Genomic DNA, 25912 nt, shown 5'->3' on the forward strand with positions numbered 1-25912 from the left:
GCATGTGTGTGACCGGAGCCCTGGGAATGTGTAATGGAAATGAAAGGTTCTGGTAGTTGGCAATCGCGCTCCTGCCTGCAGACCAAGGGCGACGGCTCCTTCTCCCCTGGAAGGTGGGAGGCTCCCAACCACGTGGGCTCACCTGCCATTTCATGGGCTTAGGTTTCCCATGTATGAAGTGATCTTCAGAAAGTCGGGATAAGTCCAGGAATGTGCTTGGGACAGTGTTTAACAGCTGCCAGCACTAGCTTAGTATTTATGAGAAGGAAGGCTGACATAGCTTTTCCTTGCTCACTTAGGGAAGTCAAGGTGCAAGATGTCCACCCGGTCCCCAGATGTGAACCTAAGCATGAAACTACCCGATGGGCTGAACAGGCGTCTGGGATCAGGAAGAGGGTTCATAATCACAGGGTTGGGAGCAGGCAGGGGCCAGGGATCCCATGATCTTCGACGAGGAAGAGTGGAGGTGCCAGGAGGAGGGCCCCACTATTTCGCCTTGGTTTGGGGTGAGGCGGAGGCCTTCAGGTACCATTTTCCCAACTGAAACCTGCAGTGAGGCCACACGCTCAGGCCAGGAGGGAAGGGCGGGGGAGCTGAGGACGGCTCCGCCATTGCCGTCTCTCTGGGAGTCTGAGTAGGGCGGTCCGCTCCTGAATTTCCCCCGGCCGCAGCGCGGAGCGCCAGGCACGCGTTCCCAGGGCGCCCGTGCGTTCCGGGTTCCGCGGCAGACCGGAAGAGGCGGGGCCACCTGGCGAGCGCGCCCCGCGTCGGCGTAGAACGTTTCCTGGGAGAGGCGTCAGAGCGGCAGCCTCAGACTGCACGTGGATTGCTGCCCCTGGTGCCGAGGGCGCGTCTCGGGCCCGGACCCGCTTTCAGGTGAGCCGAGGCTTCGGAGGACTCCGGGGGAAGTCGGGGAAGGGAGCACTGACCTGGGCTGGGGCATGAGGACGGGACGCGGTACAGATGGCGTGGAGTCCGGGTCTCGTCGTTTGGTCAGGCCTCGAGGGGCTGTCGGGGTGCTGAGTCGAGGTTCTGGTGGAGATGATGCCCCTTTCCACTCAGATACGCCAAGTCTGCGGGCTGCCTTTCCCTTTCCGACACGGCGACTCACTCCCATTTTCCTTTTCCCCAGTATCATGGGGCGCAAGTTGGACCCGACCAAGAAGGAGAAGCGCGGGCCCGGCCGAAAGGCCCGAAAACAGAAGGGCGCCGAGACCGAGCTCGCCAGGTTCTTGCCTGCAGGTGAGGCTCAAGCTTGCCTCCGATTCTCCAGCTTGTGCGCCGCTTTTCCATGTGCATTGAGAACCTTCATTCCCTCCCCTTCCTGTTGAAGCCGAATCTCTTCTCTGTGAGTTACTAGGAATAAGTATGAATGAAACACGCCATCAGCGCTAGAGCTTAGGGAGGAAGCGACGGGGACACGAGTACCCATAACAGGGAGAGGTTTAACCCTGAAGGAGGTGCCCTCACGCGGTGAGAGAACTTAGATTTTCAGAACCTGGGTTTTGAAGAATGGAAGCTATTTTATTGATTTTTTAAAAAAATATATTGCCGAAACCGGTTTGGCTCAGTGGATAGAGCGTCGGCCTGCGGACTGAAGGGTCCCAGGTTCGGTTCCGGTCGAGGGCATGTACCTTAGTTGCGGGCACATCCCCAGTAGGAGATGTGCAGGAGGCAGCTGATCGATGTTTCTCTCTCATTGATGTTTCTAACTCTCTATCTCTCTCCCTTCCTCTCTGTAAAAAATCAATAAAATATATTTTTAAAAAATATATTGATTTCAGAGGGAAGGGAGAGGGAGAGAGAAGCATCACTGATGAGAGAGAATCATTGATTAGCTGCCTCCTCCTGGCTTATGGGTCAACACTCAACCACCGAGCCACTGGCCGGGCTGGGTGACGTTCTAGCAAGTGCAGGTTGGGAAGGGGACAGGCCTGTGCCTGTGAACTGCGTTGTGGAGGGGACGGAGGTGGGGACACAGAAATCTGGTTCCCACATGGGAGCAGTCTGCTGCGGGGAAGACTGGCAGAGGAGACAGGTAGTTGGATTGCACATTGGAGACAAGATGCAGTGTATTGGCTGAGCATTATACTGAGCCCTCTGGACACATTGTTATGCTTCGTTCTCTTGGTGCCCCCTGAGAAAGGCACTGTTAAGGAAGTGGATGCTGAGAGGTTAATTACTTGCAAACAGTTACTAAATGAAGGGTTGAGATTTAAACCCTTTATTTCTTGGAGAATGTATGAGAAACAGCAGTTGTAAAGGTAAAATCTGCAGTGGTTGATAACCAGTTAAATTGAGAATGAGGGAAAGAGCAGAAGAAGCTCTAGCTTTTAAATCTATGTTATCAGAACGGTGATGGTGCTCCTTATTGAAATCAGAAGTCTGAGGGCGGCTCAGTTTGGATTTGGTTGTTGAACAATGAGATGGAGATCATCTCCTTTATGTTTCTTACCCAGCTCCTGGTAAAGCACCGTGGAGTGAATTAGAATTGACCCCCTTTCATTAACTTCTTTCCTCGCTTCTTCCCTCTGTCCTTGCTGTTTTTTATTTTCCCTGTAACTTCCTGTTCTTTCTCTCTCTCTCTTTTACAGCTGGTGATGAAAATTCCAAAAGGCTGTCCAGTCGTGCTCGAAAGAGGTGAGTGTGGATGTCCAGACTTATGGAGATTAAGTTGATGCTGTTCATCTTCAGCCACGTGACCCCATGTGATCATGCTGATGAAAGGGTTGTGTGGGGACTGTCGCACTTCCTTGTGATGGGAAATGTCGAACCTGGAGGTGTATTCCATTTCCTCAGTCCCTATATGTTTTCATATATTTTCAGGGCAGCCAAGAGGAGGTTGGGCTCTGCTGAAACCTCTGAGATGAATAAGCGTCCTGGGGTCAAACCATTGCCTGGAAAGCTTCCAAAAGGTGAGTGAAAATAGGAGCTGGGTGCTACTTGAAGAGTCCTGTGGGCCTGGGAAGGGAAGGGCTTGCTGATCATTTCTGGAGTGAAAGGAGCAGTCAGGATATTCCTGGGGGTGGGAAGTACAGGCCGTGTGTGGCTGCCATTAGTTTAGGTTTCTTCCAACCCTTAGGGATCTCTGTAGGAGCTCTGCAGACACCTGGTAAGAAGGGAGCCCAGTCCTTACTTAAGACTGCTCGAGGCAAGAAGCGCCCAGCACCGGCCCATAGCAGTGACGAGGAGGAGGAGGAGGAGGAGGAGGAGGAAGACTCTGAAGAGGATGGCGTGGTAAACCAGGGGGACCTCTGGGGCTCTGAGGACAGTGATGCTGATATGATAGATGACTATGGAATAGACTCCAACTCAGAGGACAAAGATGAAGAGGAGGTGAGTTTATTTCTCTGGTTGTTCAGGAAGCGATCCTTGCATTGTAGTCTTTCCAGATCCTTGAGACAGGGATAACCCTGAGTAGAAAAAAGGGATTTTCGTGTTTTAACACTGTTTTCCTATCACCTCGCATCATTCCAGGGCACATGCATGCTTACGTGAGCTGTTTGCTAGAGCGTGAGAGTGCTCAGTGCTGATGAGGACGTGGTAGGGTGGACACTTGGTACCCCACTGATGGAAGTAAAAATGCACACTTTTTTAAAATATAAATTCATTTTAATATATTGATTTTATTGATTTCAGAGAGGGAGAGCGAGCTAGAAACATCAATGATGAGAATCATTGATCGTTTGCCTCTTGCACACCCTATTGGAGATTGAGCCTGCAACCCAGGCATTTGTCCTTGACTGGAAACGAACCCTTCAGTCCACAGGCCGATGCTCTATCCACTGAGCCAAACCGGCTAGGGATAGACTGGCACATTTTTTATAAAGCATTTGCTGAGAACCTTAGAAACTTTTTCTTTCTTCTTTTTAAAAATATTTTTTGTTGGTTTTAAGAGAGAGAGAGAGATGTGAGAGCGAAAAATCAGTTTGCTGCTTCGTGCACCCCTATACCTGGGATCGAACTCAGAACCCCGGGCACATGCTCTGACTAGGAATTGAACTGGCAACCTCTCCGTGCACGGGACAATACCCAACCAACTGAGCTATGCCAGCCAGGGCTAGAAACGTTCTTTACCTAGTAATTTCATTTAGGAAATGATCCAGATGTGGACAGATTATTTACAGAGTTGTAAGAAGTTATTTATGTATTCCACAATTAGTATATAGGTGTGTTATTAGAGAATTTTAAGTAATATAGAGTTATATAGAATTTTTAAAAAGCCCCCGAAAATCAATTGAAAAAGAAAAAGCAAGTTCTAATTTGCACCCCTCACCCACAAGCCACATCTCTCTATAGAGCTCCTAATACGAGGTTTTGGGGCACCACATGCACTCTAATGTGAAAAGCTCTGAAAATTTCAAACTACCCAATAGACATCTGCTAAGTAACACTTGGCCATCGTGTCTGAATGTGCCTTTTCTCTGTGAATGAGGAAAAGCAGGAAACATGGAAACGTATCATGATTTTAACTGTAGGAAAAGTAGAATAGGGAGCATTTGAAATCTTGCTTCTCAGCAATTGTTGTCAATTTTGGCTCAAATAAACTCTTATAAAACTTCTCTTAAAAAAAAAAAAAGAAGTCTGGAAGAAAATATGGCAGAAAAGATGCCTAAGGGCAGTTTTTGTCCTCCCTGTACACATATGGCCTGTATTCATGTCTTAAACTTCTTAATGGAAAGGGAAATGCAAAAGTAGATAGGACAGTATAAGGACCCCTTTGTGCCAATGTTAAATTCATGTCTTTAGGGTCTATGTTCCCTTCTGAGAGCAAGTGTTACATTTGTATTTAGGAAAAAATAAAATACAGAGATACAAAATGCTAGTGGGTTGGTGGGAGGGCAAGCTCTGCATCACCAGCCTCTCCTCTTTTTCAGTTGCTGCCCATTGAAAGGGCTGCTCGGAAGCAGAAGGCCCAGGAAGCTGGTGCTGGGTGAGTTTTGGAAACTTTAGGATGGAGAATAGCGGCTGGAATGAAGGAAAAGGTGAGGAAGGAAGAGGCGTCTGTTTTGATCTGTGAATCACTTTGTTCCTGGGCCTTTTTCTAGGGGCCCGTGGAGTGAGGAGGAAACTGACGAAGAGGAGGAAGTGTCCCCTGAGTCAGGCCCCCAAAAGGAATCCGAGACAGATGGGGGCCTGCAGATCAACCTGGATGAAGAGGAGCCTTTTGTGCTGCCCCCTGCTGGGGAGATGGAGCAGGATATCCTTCCAGTGAAGGGTGAGGGGTGGGGGAAGGTGCTTGCTGGAGGGGATTTCCAGGCCCTGGGCCATTATGGAACAGTTTCTTAACAAGCCCACGTGCCCAGGCTCCAGACTTGCAGCGAATTCACAAGCGCATCCAAGACATAGTGGGAGTGCTGCGTGACTTTGGGACTCAGCGGGAGGAAGGCCGGTCTCGAGCTGAGTATCTGCACCGGCTTCAGCGGGATCTGGCCACTTACTACTCCTATGGAGACTTTCTGCTTGGCAAGCTCATGGACCTCTTCCCTCTGTCTGAGGTACCGAATTGCCAATCTAGTGCTCCTTCTGCTATCACCTCTCTTCTTACCCTGAGTAAGGAAGGCGGTCAGCTCCCTTATTCAATTCTGGCGGTCAGCTCCCTTGTTCAATTCTGGCTGAGCTTGGCCAGCCTGACTTGGTCTTGCCATCTTACTTTACCAGCTGGTGGAGTTCTTAGAAGCTAATGAGGTGCCTCGGCCCATCACCCTGAGGACCAACACCTTGAAAACCCGGCGCCGAGACCTTGCTCAGGTGAGGGGTGGGTTTTGAGGTTTGTTTGTCTCTGGGAGGTACTGACTTCTGTTAACCACAGAGACTCCCTGTCCCACCCTGACTGGTATCGGTTGTTGGTATAAACATGATTCCAGGAGGCAAACCTATATAGGCCTGGTGTCATGCTGGTCTGTCTGACTGGCTGGGGGCCTAGGACCTCTGTGAAGTGGAAAACTCGCCCTTTAGCCTCTGCTCCCTGTGACAGGTGAGACACCTAAATAAGGATGAAAGTGCTACCTCGGAAATGGGAGGGACTTGTCTGCCTTTAGATCATTGAGAAGCTGGTGAAACTGATTCCCCAGAAAGAGAGCACATGGGCACAAACCATGTTTTAGGCTCATTGTTTCCAAGGGCTCAAGGACCCCCTTAAAGACCCCTGTTCTAAAGTTCAGTTCACCTGTGTGTGTTATATTCCCTGGTACAAAGATAACCTGATAATTATCTTTAATGTGCGCTAACCAATAGGGTTAAATTCTGGTATGTTAAAGGGCTAAGCCTCTTGGAAAATTGGAATCCCCTTCCAGGAAATAGCAGGAGCTGCCAGTCTGCTTCAGTGGGATGGAGTTCAGACCTTGAATTAGAGCCTCAGGCTAAGGAAAAGGACACCAGGGGATGGGGTGGGGTGGGATGTGAGAGGAGAAAGTGCTTTCAGTGAGTCTGTGGGGGTTATTTTCTAAGAGGTCTAGGAGTTGTCACCGACTTCCTGATAGGACCAGGTTTTCATATCTCCATCTGTTTTCTGGACATGGTAACCTATAAGTCTTTAAAAATTTTCATGCTTGCCCTAACCGGTTTGTTCAGTGGATAGAGCGTCGGCCTGCAGACTGAAGGGTCCCAGGTTCGATTCCAGTCAAGGGCATGTACCCTGGTTGCAGGCACATCCACAGTAGGAGGTGTGCAGGAGGCAGCTGATTGATGTTTCTCTCTCATCGATGTTTCTAACTCTCTATCCCTCTCCCTTCCTCTCTGTAAAAAAAAAAAAAAAAAAAATCAATAAAAAGTATATATATTAAAAATTTTCATTTTTGCCTTCAGGCTCTAATCAATCGTGGGGTTAACCTGGATCCCCTGGGCAAGTGGTCAAAGACCGGACTGGTGGTATATGATTCCTCAGTGCCCATTGGTGAGTGTTCCCTGATCAGTAGCCCTTCTGCCTCTGCCCTTCTCCCAGCATGTCACAAACAGGTCCTCCTCTGCAGGTGCCACTCCCGAGTACCTGGCTGGGCACTATATGCTACAGGGAGCCTCCAGCATGTTACCTGTCATGGCCTTGGCACCCCAGGAACATGAGCGGATCCTGGACATGTGTTGTGCCCCTGGAGGAAAGACCAGCTATATAGGTACGAGAAATGCAGGCAGGAGTAGGATTTGTCTGGTTCTCTGCTTTTGAAAGTAGTTGGGGTTGGAGACTCACTAGTTCTCAGGAAACTGCACAGATAGCAGGGTGGTGAGGAGTACAGACTCTGGATCCAGCCTGAGTTCCAGCCCTGTGGGTGACACTTAGCACCTCGGGCAAGCCTTTGACTTTCTTTTGTCACCAGTAAAAGGGGTGGTAATTGTGCTTGGGTTGGTTTTTATATTATGCTTGGGTGATAAGGGTTGAGATATACATATAGAGATACTTGGTATAGTAATTAGTCGTAACCATTTCTTTTTTTTTTTTTTAATATATTTCATTGATTTTCTACAGAGAGGAAGGGAGAGAGATAGAGAGCTAGAAACATCGATGAGAGAGAAACATCGATCAGCTGCCTCCTGCACACCTCCCACTGGGGATATGCCCGCAACCCAGGCACATGCCCTTGACCGGAACCGAACCCGGGACCCTTCAGTCCGCAGGCCGACGCTCCATCCACTGAGCCAAACTGGTTTCGGCAGTCGTAACCATTTCTTATGAAGCTGTTAACGCTTTAAAGAAGTATCTTAGTCTGTGGGACCAGAGAGGTGTTCAGTAACGATGGAAAAACCCATGTTGATGAGTGTGCTCATCACCAGGGGTCAGTGCAGACTGGGGAGACCCATGCAGTAGGCAGTGGGGAGCAGGGCTGATTGGGGTGAAGTTTCCCTTGAGGTGCTGAGACTTCACCTGTGGATTCCTGGGCTGGAGGTACTAGCAAGTGTGGGGGCAGAGGAGCTGGCTGCTGAGCTCTTACCCTCCCTCCCCCCAGCCCAGCTGATGAAGAACACAGGTGTGATCCTTGCCAATGATGCCAATGCTGAGCGGCTCAAGAGTGTTGTGGGTAACCTGCACCGGTTGGGAGTCACCAACACCATTATCAGCCACTATGATGGGCGTCAGTTCCCCAAGGTGGGACTCCCTTCTGTGCATCTCTCCTGGGGTGTCTTCCAGTTCACCTGCCCCCTTCCTGGCATCAGAATATTTAGACTTGCCTCTAGGAAGTAAATGGTGCAGTATAGGTGACTAAAAGCGGTGATTAACCTACCCTTTTTCTCCAGGTGGTGGGGGGCTTTGACCGAGTACTGCTGGACGCTCCCTGCAGTGGCACTGGGGTCATCTCCAAGGACCCAGCTGTGAAGACTAACAAGGTGAGGAGCTGGAGTGGGGGTGGGAATAGCTGAGAGGTCTCAGCTGGGCCTTGTAGAGCAGGAGTGGGAGGTGGAGGGGCACCCGGGGCACCCAGCAGCTCACCTCTCTTCCTGAGGCTGCCTTTTGAAATTCTGACACTCTTGGGTCTCCGCCCTGGGGCAGGATGAGAAGGACGTCCTGCGCTGTGCTCACCTTCAGAAGGAGTTGCTCCTGAGTGCTATTGACTCTGTCAATGCCACTTCCAAGACAGGAGGCTACCTCGTCTACTGCACCTGTTCCATCATGGTGAGGCTTCTGCATGGCAGAGCAGGCGGGCAGGGCTGGAAGACTTTGCCCCTTAGCTCCCTTCAGCTCAGCTCTGCTCTTCCTTCCATCTTTGTCTCCCCCACATATCCAGGTGGAAGAGAACGAGTGGGTGGTAGACTATGCCCTGAAGAAGAGGAATGTGCGGCTGGTGCCCACAGGTCTAGACTTTGGCCAGGAGGGCTTCACCCGCTTTCGAGAAAGGCGCTTCCACCCCACTCTGCGTTCCACTCGCCGCTTCTACCCCCACACCCACAATATGGATGGTTTCTTTATTGCCAAGTTCAAGAAATTCTCCAATTCTATTCCCCAGTCCCAAACAGGTAAGTGATCTCTCTACCCATCATCACTGCCTTTGCTCTTTCTGCCTTTCCAAACTCATTATAGTGTGAGTGTGGGGAAGGGAGGACTTCTGCCATCCGTACCACAGCCTTAGCCTGCTTGGATAAGAGACCCCTTTCATCCAGCCAGGCGTGGTCCGAGCCGGGACCCCATTGGAGCATATTAGAGTGCTCCTGTGGATGCCAGCCTGTTCCTTTATCTACCAAGTGGTTGCACTTGCTCATCACTAAGTATGTTCCCAATGCGGATTGTGGTTTCTCTTCCTTCTTGGCCCAGGGTCACCTTACTGGTAATGGACCTCTGCTGGTCCAGCATTGTCAGCACTGGGTTGGCAATAAAACTCCTCAGAACTGTCCGTTCTCTGAGCCCATCACACTAATTACAGATTGTTTTCTCAGCCATCTTGAGGCATCTGTCCTGGATCTCAAGGGGAAGCGTGGGGTATGCTGGGATATAACCTGGGTTTAGTTGGAAGAGGGAGAAGTGAGCGTCTCTGGATACAAACTGCATGGTTTATTGAGTTGGGTTTTTTCTTTATCAGTAGCAACCCTTATAAAAGTCACATCTGAATGTTAACAAAAACCTTAAGAAATAGTTGAAGTTTGTTGTAACTTTAAAAGTATGTATTTAAATGTCAGTACTCATTTATGTTTTAACTAGAGGTGCAGTACACAAAAATTCGTGCCCTCGTGGGGGTCCCTCAGCCTGGCCTGCACTCTCTCGCAGTCCGGGACCCCTTGGGGGATATCCACCTGCAGGCTTAGGCCCGCTCACCAGGGGAGTGGGCCTAAGCTGCAGTCCGACATCCTTAGCCCTTGCAAGTGTCAGCTCAGCTTGTGGCTGAACGGAGCTCTCTGTGTGGGAGTGCACTGACCACCAGGGGGCAGCTCCTGCATTGAGTGTCTGCCCCCTGGTGGTCAGTGCACGTCATAGCGACCGGTCATTTCCAGTCATTCTGCCGTTAGGGTCAACTTGCATATTACCTTTTTATTATATAGGATAGCTTGTTTCTAGTTGTTGTGTTAGAATGTCTTGCTATCTTCTGTCCTCAGGGGGCACAGCTTCCTCTAAAACTTTTTGGCCCAAGGATGGGTAGTGAACCCTTCTCTTTAATGCAGGGTTCAAATAGGACTTGAGTGAAGCCAGGTGATACTAAGTAATGTGAAGCCAGGTAGTCTACTCTAAGGCACTCTTTCAGTTATGTGGAACACTTGGCCAAGAAATAGTACCCAGGCAGTTTCCTTATTTTAATGCCACTAATGATCAAGACCCAGTGATGAGGTCCTTTTTCTCACATAATCTGTTTAATTTTAGCCCCAGGAAATTCTGCAACATCCACCCCCACAAACCCAGATGTGCCTGACCTTAAAGGCCAGGTGACCCCCAAGCCTGAGAGCAGCAGCAAGCCTGCCAAGAAGGCCAAAGGGGCTGTGAAAGCAGAGTGGCACTTGCAGAAACGGCAACGTCCCAAGAAGACCTCCTTCCAGAAGCAGAATGGTATCCCCAAAGGGGCAGACTCTGAATCGTCCACTGGACCTTCTGTCCCAAAGGTCCAAGCCTCCTCCAAGCTCCAGGGTAACAGGCAGCCAGCTGAAAAGGCCGTAGTGATCAGGAAACCCAAGGTGACTGGGAAACTAAAGCAACTGTCACCTAAACTGCAGTCTTCCAAGAAAGTTGCCTTCCGGAGGCAGAATGCTCCTCTCAAGGGCATGGATACAGAGTTGCCCTCAGGGCTGTCCCTCTCCAAGCCTCTGGCCACTTGGAAGCCTGAGAACTGTGTTCAGCCCCAAGGGGCTGAGAAGGTAAAGCAGCAGGTGCCACAGAAGCCTTCTAAGAAAGCTGCCTTCCAGAAACAGAATGGCACCTCCGAGGGACCTCAGACTCCTACCATGTCCCCCTTTAGTGCCAGCCGACCCCCACCAGCAAAGAGGAGAAAATCTCAGTCCAGAGGCAGCAGCCAGCCACTGCTGTCTTAGATACTTGGGTGAAATGAGACTGGGGTGCTCCTTGCTGTTGTCCCTGGGTTGGAACTCTTGCCTCTGTGAGGATGGCTTTCCCACTCTGCATATGAAGTTTAATATACATTTTGCAATCTCTGGTCGCTGTGTTTTTTGAGGGGGCCGAGTACTGGCATTGCTCCTTTAAGGGTAGATGGGAGGGTGGGACAGGGGAGCCCTATCCTCCTAAGAGTGGACAGTACACAGAAATCAGGTCAGTGTTAGGTTCCTGGGACCCCTGGGACTCCAGGGACCCGGAAAGGAGAGCGCAGGAGTTGGAGATAGGGTGTTGGGGAGAGGAGGGTGATTGGGGTGTGGGGAGATGGACTTCCTGCCACCAGGACCCATGGCGGACTGGAGGGTTGGGGTTTCGGCCACCCTGGCTGGGATCTGGGCACAGACGGGTCTGGCGCTCAGAGAAGCGCTGGCTCGTGCTCTGCTCAGCTCTGGGCTCTGCCTCAGACCCGCAAAAGTTGAGGAGCCAACCCCAGATTGAGCCTTTCATTGGCTTCCTCTGCGCCCTCCCCCGCCCCCCTGACCTCTGCCCTCCCTGCCGAGCCGTTTGATTGGCTGTCCTGCATCCCCCGGGCGCCTCATTGGCCCTTCTCCCTCGCCCTGCATCCCTGCCCCTGCACCGGGCTCCATCTCCCAGCAGAAGGCGCAGCCATGAATCCGTTATTCGGGCCCAACCTCTTCCTCCTACAGCAGGAGCAGCAGGGCCTGGCCGGGCCGCCGGGGGACCCTCTGGGAGGCGACCGCTTCGCGGGGGGTGGGGACGCGTCCCCGTCGCCGCGCGCCCCTCCGGGCCCGGCTGCCTACTCGCCGCCCGGGCCGGGCCCCGCGCCCCCCGCCGCCATGGCCCTCCGCAACGACCTGGGCTCCAACATCAACGTGCTCAAGACCCTGAACCTCCGCTTCCGCTGCTTCCTGGCCAAGGTGCACGAGCTGGAGCGCCGCAACCGGCTGCTGGAGAAGCAGCTGCAGCAGGCGCTGGAGGAGGGCAAGCAGGGCCGGCGGGGCCCGGCGCGCCGCGACCAGGCCGTGCAGACCGGCTTCGTCAGCCCCATCCGGCCCCTGGGGCTGCCCCTGGGCGCCCGGCCGGCCGCTGTCTGCACCCCGTCGGCGCGGGTGCTGGGCTCGCCCGCGCGCTCGCCCGCCGGCCCCCTCGCGCCCGCCGCCGCCACCAGCCACTCCTCGCCCTCCGCCTCCACCTCCGCCGCCTTCTCCTCGTCCGCCCGCTTCATGCCCGGCACCATCTGGTCCTTCTCCCACGCCCGCCGGCTCGGCCCGGGACTGGAGCCCATGCTGGTGCAGGGGCCTGGCCTGTCGTGGGTGCACCCCGACGGGGTGGGCGTCCAGATCGACACCATCACCCCCGAGATCCGCGCCCTCTACAACGTGCTGGCCAAGGTGAAGCGCGAGCGGGACGAGTACAAGCGGAGGTAGGGATGGGGGCCGGCCGGCGGGGGCGGCAGGCGGGGGTGGCTTAGGGTCCTGCCACACTCGGGCCAGGGCGAGGTGCGGGGAGGAGGGCAGCTGGGGCCCCAGAGCCAGGGAGGACTAACACCAGAGTAAGTTGCTGCTGTGTAAGGAGGAGCTCGGGAGTGGCTGGGTGGCATTGGCTCCCGGAAGATGATCCACAAGAAAATGCAGAAGTCAGACCCGTGACTAGAAGGAGCCCGGGAGCGGGATACGGAGGGGAGTTCATCGATTTCTTCTGACTTGTCTGTCTGCTGTCTCCTCTAGGCTGCAGTGTTTGGAGGAGGGTGCGCCTGGGGTTTCGTGAGGTGTGAGAGGGACAGGGGTCTGCGAAGGCACATCTGGGGTACTGCTTATCCCCATCAGTCTCAGCCCTCGGGTGGTTTTGTGATATAAGCTCCACATACTGATGGGAAGAAGAGGCAGCAGCTTCAGTCTGGAAGTCTAATGTGAAATTAGAAGGGAGTGGCCAGGGAGGGCTGCCCGGTCCGGTGGGTGATCCTGCCACTGCCCAGAGCTTCCCAAGCAGTGCTGGGAATGGAGGCTGGGTCCCTGCGCTGGTTAAAGGCTCGGGGACAGCAGGGCATTGCTTGGAGGAGGTCAAAAACATGGGGCAAGAGTCATGGGAGTTCCCTAGGGAAAGGGGAGGGAGTGGTAGTGGTAGGGCTCGTGGGAGATGGGGAATCTGAAAGTGCAGAGCCAGGGCGGAGGCACGGGGAACAGTCAGCAGAGGAGCCGGGAGGAGAAAGTTGGGAACGTGGACACTCCCTGTGAGTATACGGCAGCCGGGGCCAGGCTCGGTACCTTCTGAGGATGAAGATTTGGCTTTTTGCGGGGAACCTGGCAGGGTAGCACAAAAGGCCAGGTGAAGGGATGCCATGCTAGAGTGCTGGCTGTGTGCCAAGTGGCTGCCTTAGAGGGTTGATAAGCAGGCTGTTGGGACAGGAGCACTAGGGCAGCCAGCCTGATGCCATGGTCAAGGAGGAAGGTGACTGACTTTGGTTTGGGGGCCTTCAGGTGGAACCTCCTAATTAGCTACTCTGACCCCTAGTGGGCAGGCCCGGGAATTACCCTTGCAGCTGAGTAGCTGAGATTTGTCTGATGGGGATTGGCTGAATGTTCTGGGAAGTTACCCAGGGACGACCTTCAGGCATCTGTAATCTGCCGGAGTCTAGCCAGTCACAGATCAGCATGCTTTCTGAGGCTGAGTTTTGTCCTCATACTGGCTTCCTTAGTTGTGGGCCATGTTATGAGTGTTTTAGGAATCCCAGTTATCCTAATCGTTCAGATGCCACCCAGACGCAGCCTGCCCTTGCTGCAGCCCCAGCCGGAGTTCATTAACACAGTGAGCAGTGCAACACGGACAGTTTTGGAATCCATCTACAACCACAGGAACAACTGCTGTTCTTAGGGCCATGTTTTTTTTAACTGAAAGAGTGTCTGTCCTTGGTCCAGCTGTCCAGGCAGCAAAGAGTTATTCCTTGGGGACTGATGAGCTCATCACTCTGCAGCAGGCTGCTGTGCAGGGGGCCCCGCAGCTAGAGCTGTATGGCACTGACACTGGCAGTTACTCATCCTTCCCCCCCAGATCCCCTGCCCTCATTCTGTTCTCTTTATAGCAACACTGTAGCTCCTGTCTGTAGCCCTCAAGGCCTGGCCAGAGCTTGAACACTGAACTGGGAGGGAGCTGGAGCCTCCTGGGTTCTGCTTTCAGTTCCCCTTCCTTGTGTGACCTTGCGGGGCGGGGGGGGGGGGGGGGGGGGCTAGGGGGGGGTGCGGGGGGGGGAGTGGACGGGGAGGGTTCTCTTTTCCTGGCCTCATTTTCCCCGGACAGGAATGGCCCCCGCTTCCTCGCTTGGCTCAGGGATACCGTTTATCTGGCAGAGAGGTGGTTGGTAAACAGAATACACAGAAATTGCTCAAATCCTACATATTAAGGGAACGTCCTTAGGACAGATTTGAACGGAGGTCAAAATGAACCTATTTGTGGAAAAGTCTGACTCACTCTAGTGAGCTTCCACGATTTCTTTCTTTTTTTTTTTTTACCCTGTACGATTTTATTAACCGTAATCCTTACATAACTTCCTTACTTAAGTTTCTACCTGAATTTGTTGAATTCGCTATCGAACAATGCTTCCCCCCCCTTCCTGATGCATGGTGTCCAGGGTTAATGTCCCTTGTCAGTCTTGCCTTCTTCCTCCAGGGACTCGTGGACTCCAGGGGCCCGAGGGTACCACTTCCCAAGCCTTTATGTTATAGATGAAGAAAACAAGGCCAGGAAAGATAAGGATCTTGTAGAAGACAATATATAAGAGAAAGGACGGGGCAGCAGGGAACCAAAAAGGCTGTGCCCTGTCTGGGCTGCACGCTGAGCCAGCAGGGTGGTGGCTGGCAGGGTGGTAGCTGGCAGGGTGGCGGCCGGGCTGGCTGCCTTCTCCCTGCCCAGCTGGGAGGGGCAGCCGTGGTGATGTAGAAGTTATTCTTAGGAATACTGCAGTGCGGATGTGAGTGCGGAACATGAGAGCCAGGCGCGACTGGAGGGGTAGCCAGGGAACAGTGCGAGGGCGAGATGGGAAAAAGGTGGAGGAAGGATTGAATCCCATGGCTACAGAATACGTTCTCTCGGGTTTTCATTTTCTTACTGTCCCCTTTGCTACTCCCGAACCACCTTTCTTATACTGAAGTTTCTCTCTGTGCAGTCCCCCTCCTTTCTCAGACCGGAAGAGGTCTTCCCAGAATGTGGCAAGGCCGTAGCCGGTTTGGCTCAGTGGACAGAGTATCGCCTGAGGACTGAAGGGTCCTGGGTTCGATTCCGGTCAAGGGCACATGCCAGGATTGCGGGCTCAGTCCCTGGTTGGGGGGCGTGCAGGAGGCAGCCAATCAATGATTCCCTCTCATCATTGATGTTTCTATCTCTCTCTCCCTCTCCCTTCCTCTTTGAAATCAATAAAAATATACTAAAGAACGCAGCAAGAAGCGATAGGCTATGTGAGTGGGGTCCAAGAAGCCCCGCTATTCCAGCCAGCCTCGCAGGGCGCAGTGTTGCCCCCACGGCAGCCTTCCATCTCAGTGATGTAGCGGACTAGGCGCTGGCTTCCCGGGGACCACTCTGTGTGAGAAGCCTGGTCCTGGACAGAGACCTGCCTGTGGCGAGAGTGTTGGTCGCCTCTGGTGGGCTTAGTCTCCGAATCCTGCCCCCCAGGAGCTGCCACCTGTGGTTCTCACCCACTAACTCGAGACACTTTTTCGTACTCCAGGTTCCCTTCCCTCTGGGTTTGGGTGCTCAGTAGCCCCAGTCTCCTTCCACTGTCACCCCCCTCCAGCTCACTTAGCGGGGACTGGGTGGGCAGTTTTTCGGGCGTGTGGGGATGGACTGAGTGTCTCCTCTGTTGACGCGGTGTGTGTCCTGCAGCTGCTTTTACAGGGTTAAATGGTCCCGTGCGAGGCAGGGCAGCAGGCTAGAGGAGCTCTGTTCTGGTGCAGGCAGGAGGCGGGAGACCGGATCTGTGCCGCTGAAGGTGGGAGACTGGGCCGGGTGGGCCTGTGGTCTGGTGTGGGCAGGACGTGGGGGATGAGGCCAGCGGACAGCTGGTTGGGCCGGGGCCTGAATGGGACGGGCATGTGAGGGACCAGAGCAACTGCAGTTGCTCTTAGATATAATCACTGGTGTGTGGCCTGGAGGTGCCGGGAAGGCAGCTGGTGTACTCGGCTTTGGCCAGGAAGCGTGGAGCCGCCCGACAGCTGCAGCCGGCCACCGCCCAGCCCGCCAGGCATTCCTGTCCACAGCTCCTCCTCATCTAGGGAACCAGACCCAGGGGCTGAGGCCTGAGCCAGACACGTGGGGAGCAGGGAGCTAGGGGCAGGGAGGGACTCCGCCCCTATGCTCTTGCCTTCTTCCCTGTCTGCCAGGTGGGAAGAGGAGTACACGGTGCGGATGCAGCTGCAAGAGCGAGTGCATGAGCTCCAGGAGGTGAGGGCGCCCCACCGCCTGGGCCTCCCTCAGTGCCCCCCTGTGCCCCTCGTCCTGGAGCCGGCTCCCGGTCCCTCCTTCCCCGGCTTGACCTTCCTCCCACACTGGCAGTCCCACTGACACAAGGGTTTCTGTTGGCCGTAGGAAGCCCAGGAGGCCGACGCCTGCCAGGAGGAGCTGGCGCTGAAGGTGCAGCAGTTGAAAGCTGAGCTAGTGGTCTTCAAAGGGCTGATGAGCAACGTGAGTGCAGCCAGCACACCCCTCACCCTCTTCCCCGGCGGGCTTACCACCAGGCTGTCCACCAGGCTGCCGAAGCCAGGCCAGCAGCCCTGCTAGGTGTGGCCTCTTGGGTTCCGCTCCACCACCCCTCCCCCCACTTTGCTCTGCTTCCGTTTTTCCCTTTGCCACCCGGTATTGCTTCGGGAGAAAAAGAAGGAACGCAGCCCGTGTTGGAGAGGCAGCGCGCCTCCGTCGTCACCCAGCTTGTTCTGCAGGAAGCGAAGAGCAGGGGCCCCAGCCCTGCCCCTCGCCAGCCTGTGGCCGCGGGCGAATTCCTCAGCCACCCTGCCTCCCTCCTCGCTGGAGGGGAAATAAAGGCGTGTGCTTTGCAGAACAAGGATGACATGACGCTGAGGACAGGGCTAGCACTTACTTAGCGCCAAATAAGTGTTAGCCGTTGTTACCCTTATGCACTGGCTCTCCACTCTCCTAACGCCCAGTAGTCTCTCTTCTCTTTCTCTCTGGGAACATACGTGCCAAGAGGGACCCCCCACATGTCCCAGGCTCTGGGCCACGCCCTCCAGGGGCTCCCCATGCGGCAGGGGGCCAGTTGCAGGAGAAGTCAGTGCCTGGGCCGAGTGCTGTGTGGAGGGCCCCCAGAGGGACGCCTGCTGCTGGGGGAGTTGGCGATGGCTGCGTGCGGGCGGCGGTGGTGACGTGTGACCAGACGGATGAGGAGGATCTTGCCAGGGCCCATTGGCCCTGGTGTGGCGTGCGGGTTGCCTCCTCACCGTTCCCCGTGTTCCCCGGACAGAACCTGACTGAGCTGGACACGAAGATCCAGGAGAAGGCCATGAAGGTGGACATGGACATCTGCCGCCGCATCGACATCACCGCCAAGCTCTGCGATGTGGCTCAGCAGCGCAACTGTGAGGACATGATCCAGATGTTCCAGGTGAGGGCCCCGCCCACACCTCCGCGCCCACCCGAGGGCCTCAGGGGAGGGCTGGGCTGGCGAAGAGCCTTCCCTCATTGCCGCCCATCCTCCTCCTCCTCCTCCTCGGGGGACGCATCCTGGCACCCAGGGGCCCCCGGGGGACTGGCTGGGGGGGGGGGGGTCAGGAGCAGCTTTTGGAAGCTGTCTCTAACCCGTCTCTCCCCTCTCTCCTCTGTCTGCCTCCTCTCCTCTCTCTTCCTCTCATCTTCTCTGGCTTTCTCCACAGAAGAAACTGGTTAGTTTTGCTCTCACGCAGCTTATTAACGTCCCAGTCCCTGTTTCTAAACTACCCAGGCCTTGGCCATCGGTCCTGACCTGCTGGGCTTCTCCGCGCAGACTCCCCCCTTTCAGTGTCCCTGCCCTCCCCCCCTTTTCTCTCTTCCTCTCTGCCTCCTCTCTCTCTCTCTCTCTCTCTCTCTCTCTCTCTCTCTCTCTCTCTCTCTCTCCTTCCGGCTTCCAGATCTGGATATGCGGCTTAGGTTCTCCTTTGTGAACACTGTATCCTCCTCCTGGCAACCTAAAACTTGCTTTTTTGTTCAGTCATTTCATTAGAAAGACCCTTTTTTTAGGAAAAAAATCCTCATTAGCCATTGTGCACATCCTCACGTGGCCACGACAAGCCCTGTCCCCCTGCCCTCACGGCTGTTTTCCGTGTTTCCTCTGTTTCTCCCTCGGTCGCAGCCCTGTGCCCGTCGTGTCTGTGTGCCTGTCCCTTGGTGACTGGCGTCCTGTTCCTGTCATTGTAACTGTGTCTTCTCTCTCTCTGTCCGCTCCCCCCACCCCCCGCTGGTCCCCGCTTCTCCTCCTGCCGCCCTTTCCCCTCATGCACCCGGCCTCGGCTCTGTAGTCTCTGCACTTGTCTCCCATTAAGGTCCCATCCATGGGGGGGCGGAAGCGGGAGCGCAAGGCTGCCACCGAGGAGGACCCCTCCCTGTCGGAGAGTGACGGGCCCCGCCAGCCCCAGGGGGATGAGGAGGAGAGCACAGCCCTCAGCATCAACGAGGAGATGCAGCGCATGCTCAACCAGCTGTGAGTCCCGCAGGCCCCCCAGCCCCGCAGCCCCGCAGCCCGAGGCCGGAGCCCCCCCTGACACGCAGGCTCCCTGTCTCTAGGAGGGAGTATGATTTTGAGGACGACTGTGACAGCCTGACTTGGGAGGAGACTGAGGAGACTCTGCTGCTGTGGGAGGATTTCTCAGGCTATGCCATGGCAGCGGCAGAGGCCCAGGGAGAGGTAACCTCCCCTCCCGGCCTCAGGGCCCCCCAGTCCTGCCCCTCCAGCTCACTGCCATCTCCCCTCCCCCGCTGCCTTCCGCCTCTCCTCGCTCTGCTTCCCCTCTGTGGCCATCATCCTTCACCTGCTTCTCCCCTTCTTCTTGACCCTTTTCCTTTTTTCAGGACTGTCGGTTTCCTTTAACCTGACTTTCTCTCTCTCCATCCTTGGCCCCGTGAAATGAACCCCCCTCCCGCCCGGTCCCATCCCTTCCCTTTGCCCCCCCCCCCCCCTTGCTTCCCTTGCTTCTCCAGCAGCAGGAAGACAGTTTGGAGAAGGTGATTAAAGATACCGAGTCCCTGTTCAAAACCCGGGAGAAAGAGTATCAGGAAACCATTGACCAGATAGAGGTAAGGACGCGAGTGGAGGCCGAGCAGCGCAGGCTCCTTGTGGGTGTGGGTGGGGCTGCAGGTAGCGTGGTCCCATCCTGCGAACCCAGACACCAGGCCTCCCTTTCCTTTGGGGGGAGGTGTGAGCGCCCAGCTGTTGAACCTTTGGTGGGTTCTTAAGACCTCAGGAGGGAGGCAGACAGATGGGTTCAAGTCTCAGCTCTCTCACTTGTTACTACTCCAACTTTCAACAGCCTTCTTAGTTTCTCTAAGCCTGTTTCTGTATTTGTAAAACTAGAGGCCCGTTGCATGAAAATTCATGCACGGGAGGGGGGGTCCCTCAGCCCGGCCTGCCCCCTCTCACAGTCTGGGAGCCCTCAGGGGCGGGAGGCGACCCGGCAATCAGGGGAAGGTGACTCCCCATCACACCTCTGCTGCTGCCACTGCCGGCAGCGCAATCCTCAGCCGGCCCTGGTTACCTGAGCCTTGGGTGGCCCTGGGCGGCTGGGGAGCTGAGGGGACTGGGGAACTCCGGAGGCAGGCACGTGCCTGCCACCCTGGCAGGACTGAGGGGACTGGGCACTGCCATCTTTGAGGCTGTGACAGTCAATTAGCATATTCCCTCCTTATTGGCTGTGGGTGCCGCCATCTTTGAGGGTATGACAGTCCATTAGCATATTCCCTCCTTATTGGCTGTGGGTGCTGCCATCTTTGGGACAGCGTGAGGTTCAATTAGCATATCCCCTCTTTATTAGATAGGATGGGAATCTTAATAATACCCCCCTCATAGTGTTGCTTGAAGACGAAATGAAATAACACAGCTTGGAGCGCAGGGCAGTGTCGCTCTGCTAGGAAGCGTGCCCTGTGGTAGTTAGTATTAGTCAGGGGAACCCACTCAGGTGGGCTTGACTTGGCTGCTTCTTCAGCTCAGCCTTTGAGCTAAAGGAGGGATCTCTATTCGTACTCCCCGGCCTGAGGAACCTTCTAGAGGTGGCAGGGGAGCTGGTGCTTTCACTTAAACTCTAGGCCGGGAGGGGCTCCAGGAAGGACTTGGGGCACTTGGGAGGGAGGGGATTGCGGGGAGCGGAGGCTGAGGTGATGCCTGTGAGCCTCCTGCCCGGGTGAGGGGTCCTTTCCTGAGCGCCCGATGTGGGGATGACGCCGGGGATGAGGCCGGCAGTCTCTGACGTGGGGATGAGGCCGGCGGACTGACGTGGGGATGAGGCGGGCAGACTCTGACGAGGGGATGAGGCCGGCGGACTTCCGTAACTCTCCACCTCTTCAAGCCCACGTGGCATGTTGACGCTCTTACCGCCTCACGCCAAATGGTCCTGCTCCTCTAAGCGAAACCTGCTTTTGTTTTTTGCCCAGGCAGACAAATGCTAAGTGTTGTTAGTTTTTGTTTTTAAATATATTTTTATTGATTTCAGAGAGGAAGGGAGGGAAGAAAGAGATAGAAACATCAATGATGAAAGGGAATCATTGATTGGCTGCCTCCTGCACGCCCCCTACTGGGGATGGAGCCCGCAACCCGGGCCTGTGCCCTTGACCGGAATCGAACCTGGGAGCCCTGAGTCCGCAGGCTGATGCTCTGTCCACTGAGCCACACCGGCCAGGGCTGCTAAGTGTTTTTAGTCTCTTTTTAAGCCTCACGTGATGATTTGAGAGAGAGAAGCGGGGGAGAGAGACATTGATGTGAAAGAGAAACGTCGATTGGTTGCCTCTTGTATGCACCGTATGCACCCTGACCAGCGTTCGAACTCACGACCTAGGTCTGTGCTCTGACGGGGATGAAACCCGCAGCCTTTGGTGCACAGGACGACACCACAACCACCTGAGCCCCGGCCGGCCGTGCTAAGGCTCACAGGCACAGCTGGGGGTATGCTGCCAGCCGAGGGGATGGGAGGAGAACTGGCCCTAATGTTCCCCTGTACACTCTCACTGTCGCCTCCTCCTCCTCTGCCTGAGTCCCCCCCTGCTCTCCCTCCTCCTTGTGAGTGTGGGTTTAAGGTGTGATGTTCTCACTGCACCTTCACCAGCAGGGGCCTCGGAGCAGTGGGCCAGGCTGCATCCTGCCTGCTTCTTCCCCTGGACCAGAGGGGCTTAGTTTACAACCTGATGTGAAAAGAAGGAAACGAAAACCCTAAATGGAAACATGCTTTTGAAGATGTTTTTGAGTCACCGATTCCTCCGCTGTCCCAGTGGGATGCCATCGGGATGTTAGGAATGTCAAGGAGTCAGGGAGTCAGGGAGTCAGGGAGTCAGGGAATGGGGGCTTTGTTTGCAGTGTGGCTCCTGGTGAACCATCTGGGCCGCCCCAGGTCCCTTTATCTTTGTGACCTTTGATCTCTCAGGGTCCGTGAGATGGAGGCATGTCCCATTATTGGATGGTCAAGCCGGGGCCCAGGGTGGCGGGTGGGAAAGAGCTCTTGCTCCCTCACCTCCTTTCTTCTCTCCCCGTGTTCCCAGCCTTAGCCCACCCCTCACTTTCCCAGGAGTCGGAGTCTCAGCGTGGGTTGTTGTGGATTTCTCCTAAACTGGGCTCATCTCTGCTTGAATTGTGTGAATTACGGGGGACGTACAAACATGTAGCGACAACAGGTGGCAGTCCTAGCCTTGTATTGTGATAGAATGTATATCGGTGATACAATATACAGTGGGCAAAAGTGGGTTTACAGTTGTGAGTACGAGAAACGGTTTATGCTTGTGTTGTTACTGTACTACCTTCCATAGAATGACTGTAAACCTGCTTTTGCCCACACCCTGAAGAGAGCAGGCGATCCTACCCCTCCCTGGCTGGAGCAGTCGGCACGTCCTGCTCCTCTGGCTCGCGGGACCCCAGCTGGAACCCCAGCTCTGGAACCAAGCGGCTCCAGCCACACCCACCAGGCCACCCTCTCATCCAGGTCACCGTCCTGACCATCTCTTGCGTCGGCCTGTGACCCACTTACTTCTTCTTCGAGTTCCCGCCCTCTGTCCAGCTCAGATTAGTTATGGGTGGTTTCCTCTGCCTGGTCACATTATTCACGGTCACATTATTCACGGTGTGACGGCTGCGTTCCTGCCCTTTCTCTTTGCTCTCAGGCAGTCAAGCAAATGACCTCCAGGCAGTTTCTTTCTGTCTTGCTTCAGGCCCTGCCCTTTGTACCCCAAACAAAGAGAGGCAGCTGATTGTCTCTGGCCCAGATCTTACGCCTCTGCACCACCTCTCAGCTCTGCCTGTGGCGCAGCATCCGGCTCTGGGAGGGAGGCCGTATTTCCTGGACTCGGAGCCCCAGCTTTTTCACATGTAACATTTCTTCCGTTGGGATACATTTTACACCAGAAGGACGTTCAGTATTGGCAGCAGGTCTTTCTGTTAGTCCCTGACATGGCTTACAAGTGAGAAAATAAAGTAAAAGTGGCCCTGGCTGGTGGCTCAGTTGGTTAGAGCCATGTCCCAATACCCTAAGGTTGCAGGTTTGATCCCTGGTCAGGGCACATACAGAAATCAACCAATGAGTGCATAAGTAAGAGCAACTGGGGATCTCTCTCTCTCTCTCAAATCAATAAGTAAAATAGCCAGAACCGGTTTGGCTCAGTGGATAGAGCGTTGGCCTGAGGACTCAAGGGTCCCGGGTTCGAATCCCATCAAGGGCATGTACCTTGGTTGCGGGCATGTCCCCAGTGGGGGGTGTGCAGGAGGCAGCTGATCAATGTTTCTCTCTCATTGATGTTTCTGGCTCTCTATCCCTCTCCCTTCCTCTTTGTAAAAAATCAATAAAATACATTTAAAAAAAATAAAAAAAAATAAGTAAAATAAAATAAAAATCTCAGGGGAGGATAAAAGTAAATAAATAAATAGAAAATAATGAGAAAATGGATGGTAAGAGAATTGAACCCTTTTCACCAGTGCGGACAGGTGTCCTCTATGCAGGAGTCTTGTAGATACTTCACAGGTAATTCATTTCCCATCCAGGTACCTGCCATGCACCTGAGGAGATAAGTCAGGCTGTGGCCCGGCCCTCACAGGAGTTCCCGATTTAGTGAGGGACACAGACAGCGTTGTGGGGAGGGAGGGAGGGGTGAGCCAGGCCATGCAGGAACCCCAGGCGGAGAGTAAGGCCACTACAGATAGTCCCTCCCTCCCCCCTCCCCTCCCTCCTGCCGGGGAACATTCTTTCCTCAAGGCTCCCGCCAGCCTGGGGAAAGAGTGCAGCCTGGGGCAGATGCCTTCGCATTCCTCTGTAGGCAAAGACTGTCTGAAAAACTAGAAGGAATGACAGTATATTGAGTGCCTTCCGCCTTGATCAAATTTATTTTAAAATATATTTTTATTGATTTCAGAGAAGGGAGAGGGAGAGATAGAATCATCAATGATGAGAGAGAATCATTGATCGGCTGCCTCTTGCATGCCCCCCACAAGGGATTGAGCCCGCAACCCGGGAATGGAACCGTGACCTCCTGATTCATAGGTCGATGCTCAACCACTGAGCCATGTTGGCTGGGTCTGATTTATTTATATTTTTTAATATTTTTATTGATTTCAGAGAGGAAGGAAGAGGGAGAGAGAGATAGAAACATCCACGATGAGAGAGCATCATTGATCGGCTGCCTCCCGCAAGTCCCCCACGGGGGATCGAGCCCACAACCCGGGCATGTGTCCTTAACCGGAGTCGACCCTGGGACCTTTCAGTTCGCAGGCTGACGCTCTATCCACTGAGCAGAACCGTCCAGGGCTGATTGATTTTTAAATCTGAGCCCTCAGCTAAGCTGCCTGGACCCCCTGCCCCATGGTGCTCTTGGCGCGTTTGCTTCCTGGCGGTTGGGAGCAGGGTCCCTGCTGACCTGACGGCCCTGCCTGTCCCTGCCACAGCTGGAGCTCGCCACGGCCAAGAACGACATGAACCGGCACCTGCACGAGTACATGGAGATGTGCAGCATGAAGCGGGGCCTGGACGTGCAGATGGAGACCTGCCGCCGGCTCATCACCCAGTCTGGGGACCGGTGAGGGCCTCCCCCAGAGCGTAGGGCGCCCCACCTTCCTCATGCTTCCTCCAAGGGTGCGTGGACGGAGCCCCTTGGCGGGCAAGCCCTAAAGACCCTCACAGTGACTCACAGCTGGCCGTGGGCCCTCAGTGGAGGTCACCGGGTGTGTGGCCCAGTGGATGTCCATTCGTGGCTGGGAAGCTGAAACCTCCCAGTGCCACCCACTCTGATGGTCCCCTGGTGAGAGGCAGCTAAACACTGACCAGGAACAGAAGGGGTGCGAGGTAGATTTTTACCGAGAGTCAAGGCCATCTTTGTGCATTTGACCATGTTAGTAACACCGCAACAAAAAAGGAAAAAACGTCACAAAAGTTCTACAGACAGAAGAAAGCGGGGGCCACCCAGTCAGTGCACTCGGCCCAGGTCGCATCTTTACTTCAAGTATTTCTGAACCCTGAGCCTCCCCAAGTCCTCAAGATAAAGAAGGGCCGGCTCCCCCATCGGCCCCCTCCCCACTCCCTCGCCCGGCACCCACCCTCTCCGTGGTCCTCCTGCCCTGGCCGAGAGGCCCTTCGCCAGAGAAGGAGGCCGAGGGGGGAGTGCCAGCCTCACCAGGGTCCTGCCTGCCCCAAGGTGATAACTGGTGTTCTTTTCTAGAAAGTCTCCTGCTTTCCCTGCGGTCCCGCTTAGCGACCCGCCGCCGCCGCCTAGCGAGACTGAGGACTCCGATCGAGACGTCTCATCTGATAGCTCCCTGAGATAGGGACCTGCCTCTGGCCCCCCCATGGGAACGCACCTCCTCGCATCTCCTCGCAGAGTCGGGGTTCGCAGAAGGGAACTTCCTTTGTCCCGGCTGCACCAAGCCTGGCCCCGGGACAGGCCGCTCCTCCCTCGGGCTTCCTCCCTCCGTCCGTGGCCTCTCCAGGTTCTAGGGTCTGGAGCAAGGCTTGGCCTGCCCTTCCCAGGCGACTCCTGCCACAGCTGGGCTCTCCTGGCCTCACACGTGGGCGTCTGCTCCTCCCCATCTTTAAAATGCTGCCAGTGCGACTGTGGCCCCACAACTTCTCCATCGAATAAGGAATGTGATAGTCAGATCCCCCCACCCCCGTGGCCTCGCGCCAGCTCTCGTCTGATTCTGTCCTGGTGCTAACTGGCCCAGGCACTGGTACGAGTGGGTCAGGCTGGACGTCCCGGGCGTGTGCGACACGGGCAGTGGGAGAGGGGTCCCTCCGTGTGGCAGGACAGGGCGCGAAGTCCTCCTTCCGTTGTCCAAGTGCTCCGGTCACCTGCCTGTAGACAGTAAGGACGTGGCATGACCCCTCCCTCATGGAAATGCCATTTTGAAGGGGTCTCTGTGCCCCTTGTGTAGTGGCTTCTGGGTCTGACTGGGTGCAGTATCATGGAGGATGGAAGCTCTGGTCTCCCAGCCACTGAGTGACAGAAAGGTGAAGCCACAGATGTGTGCACAGGTGTGTGCGTGCTCAGGGTCTTGGTGTCACGCTCAGCGGACGTGCCCCCTCCGTGTCTGTCACAGAGACCGACAGGCCGAGGAAGATGTGAACTGGGGAGACGGGATTGAGGCCTTAGCTGACGGCCGCGGAGCTGTGCCGAGCTGACATGTGAATGGAATCTTTATTAAGAATGAAACTGGAGTATTTATTGAATGCGTGGCGTCACTGATTGAACCCCTTTCTGGTGGCAGCTGCACAATCCTGC

At 54.9% G+C, this 25912-nt stretch overlaps 2 protein-coding genes across 8 annotated transcripts; both read left to right on the forward strand.

The window, feature by feature from the left end:
* Positions 1-297: 297 nt before the first annotated feature.
* On the forward strand, positions 298-11061 carry NOP2 (NOP2 nucleolar protein). 2 transcript variants are annotated; one of them, XM_081084442.1, is made up of 16 exons: positions 298-876; positions 1133-1242; positions 2595-2640; positions 2827-2915; positions 3083-3336; positions 4878-4933; positions 5049-5200; positions 5299-5498; positions 5662-5751; positions 6808-6895; positions 6972-7112; positions 7941-8080; positions 8230-8319; positions 8483-8605; positions 8718-8946; positions 10280-11061. In XM_081084442.1, exons 2-16 carry the CDS (start codon positions 1137-1139, stop codon positions 10939-10941), a joined length of 2466 nt encoding a protein of 821 aa, XP_080940568.1. In that variant the 5' UTR covers positions 298-876; positions 1133-1136; the 3' UTR covers positions 10942-11061. The 2 variants fall into 2 exon arrangements, with proteins under 2 accessions (XP_080940568.1, XP_080940569.1); XM_081084443.1 differs by having other exon boundaries at positions 787-876; positions 1133-1348.
* Positions 11062-11613: 552 nt separating this feature from the next.
* On the forward strand, positions 11614-25856 carry IFFO1 (intermediate filament family orphan 1; the record flags this gene model as incomplete). 6 transcript variants are annotated; one of them, XM_081084498.1, is made up of 9 exons in its annotated part: positions 11614-12404; positions 16351-16411; positions 16556-16651; positions 17445-17585; positions 18499-18656; positions 18740-18860; positions 19154-19249; positions 24084-24214; positions 24854-25856. In XM_081084498.1, 9 exons carry the CDS (start codon positions 11629-11631, stop codon positions 24957-24959), a joined length of 1686 nt encoding a protein of 561 aa, XP_080940624.1. In that variant the 3' UTR covers positions 24960-25856. The 6 variants fall into 6 exon arrangements, with proteins under 6 accessions (XP_080940624.1, XP_080940619.1, XP_080940620.1 ...); XM_081084493.1 differs by having other exon boundaries at positions 11629-12404; positions 18475-18656; XM_081084494.1 differs by having other exon boundaries at positions 11629-12404; positions 18475-18656; positions 19157-19249.
* Between the last annotated feature and the right edge of the window lie 56 nt (positions 25857-25912).

The sequence above is a fragment of the Myotis nattereri genome, assembly GCF_964212035.1.
Source record: "Myotis nattereri genome assembly, chromosome: 2".
NCBI lineage: Eukaryota > Metazoa > Chordata > Mammalia > Chiroptera > Vespertilionidae > Myotis > Myotis nattereri.

What these genes read in the sequence shown, in the direction of transcription:
- NOP2 (XM_081084442.1), top strand. Translation starts at nt 1,137, where the DNA reads ATGGGGCGCAAGTTGGACCCGACCAAGAAGGAGAAGCGCGGGCCCGGC. An exon ending in CGCCAGGTTCTTGCCTGCAG is followed by an intron (nt 1,243 to 2,594) that starts GTGAGGCTCAAG and finishes TCTCTTTTACAG; the next exon opens with CTGGTGATGAAAATTCCAAA. An exon ending in CAGCTGTGAAGACTAACAAG is followed by an intron (nt 8,320 to 8,482) that starts GTGAGGAGCTGG and finishes GCCCTGGGGCAG; the next exon opens with GATGAGAAGGACGTCCTGCG.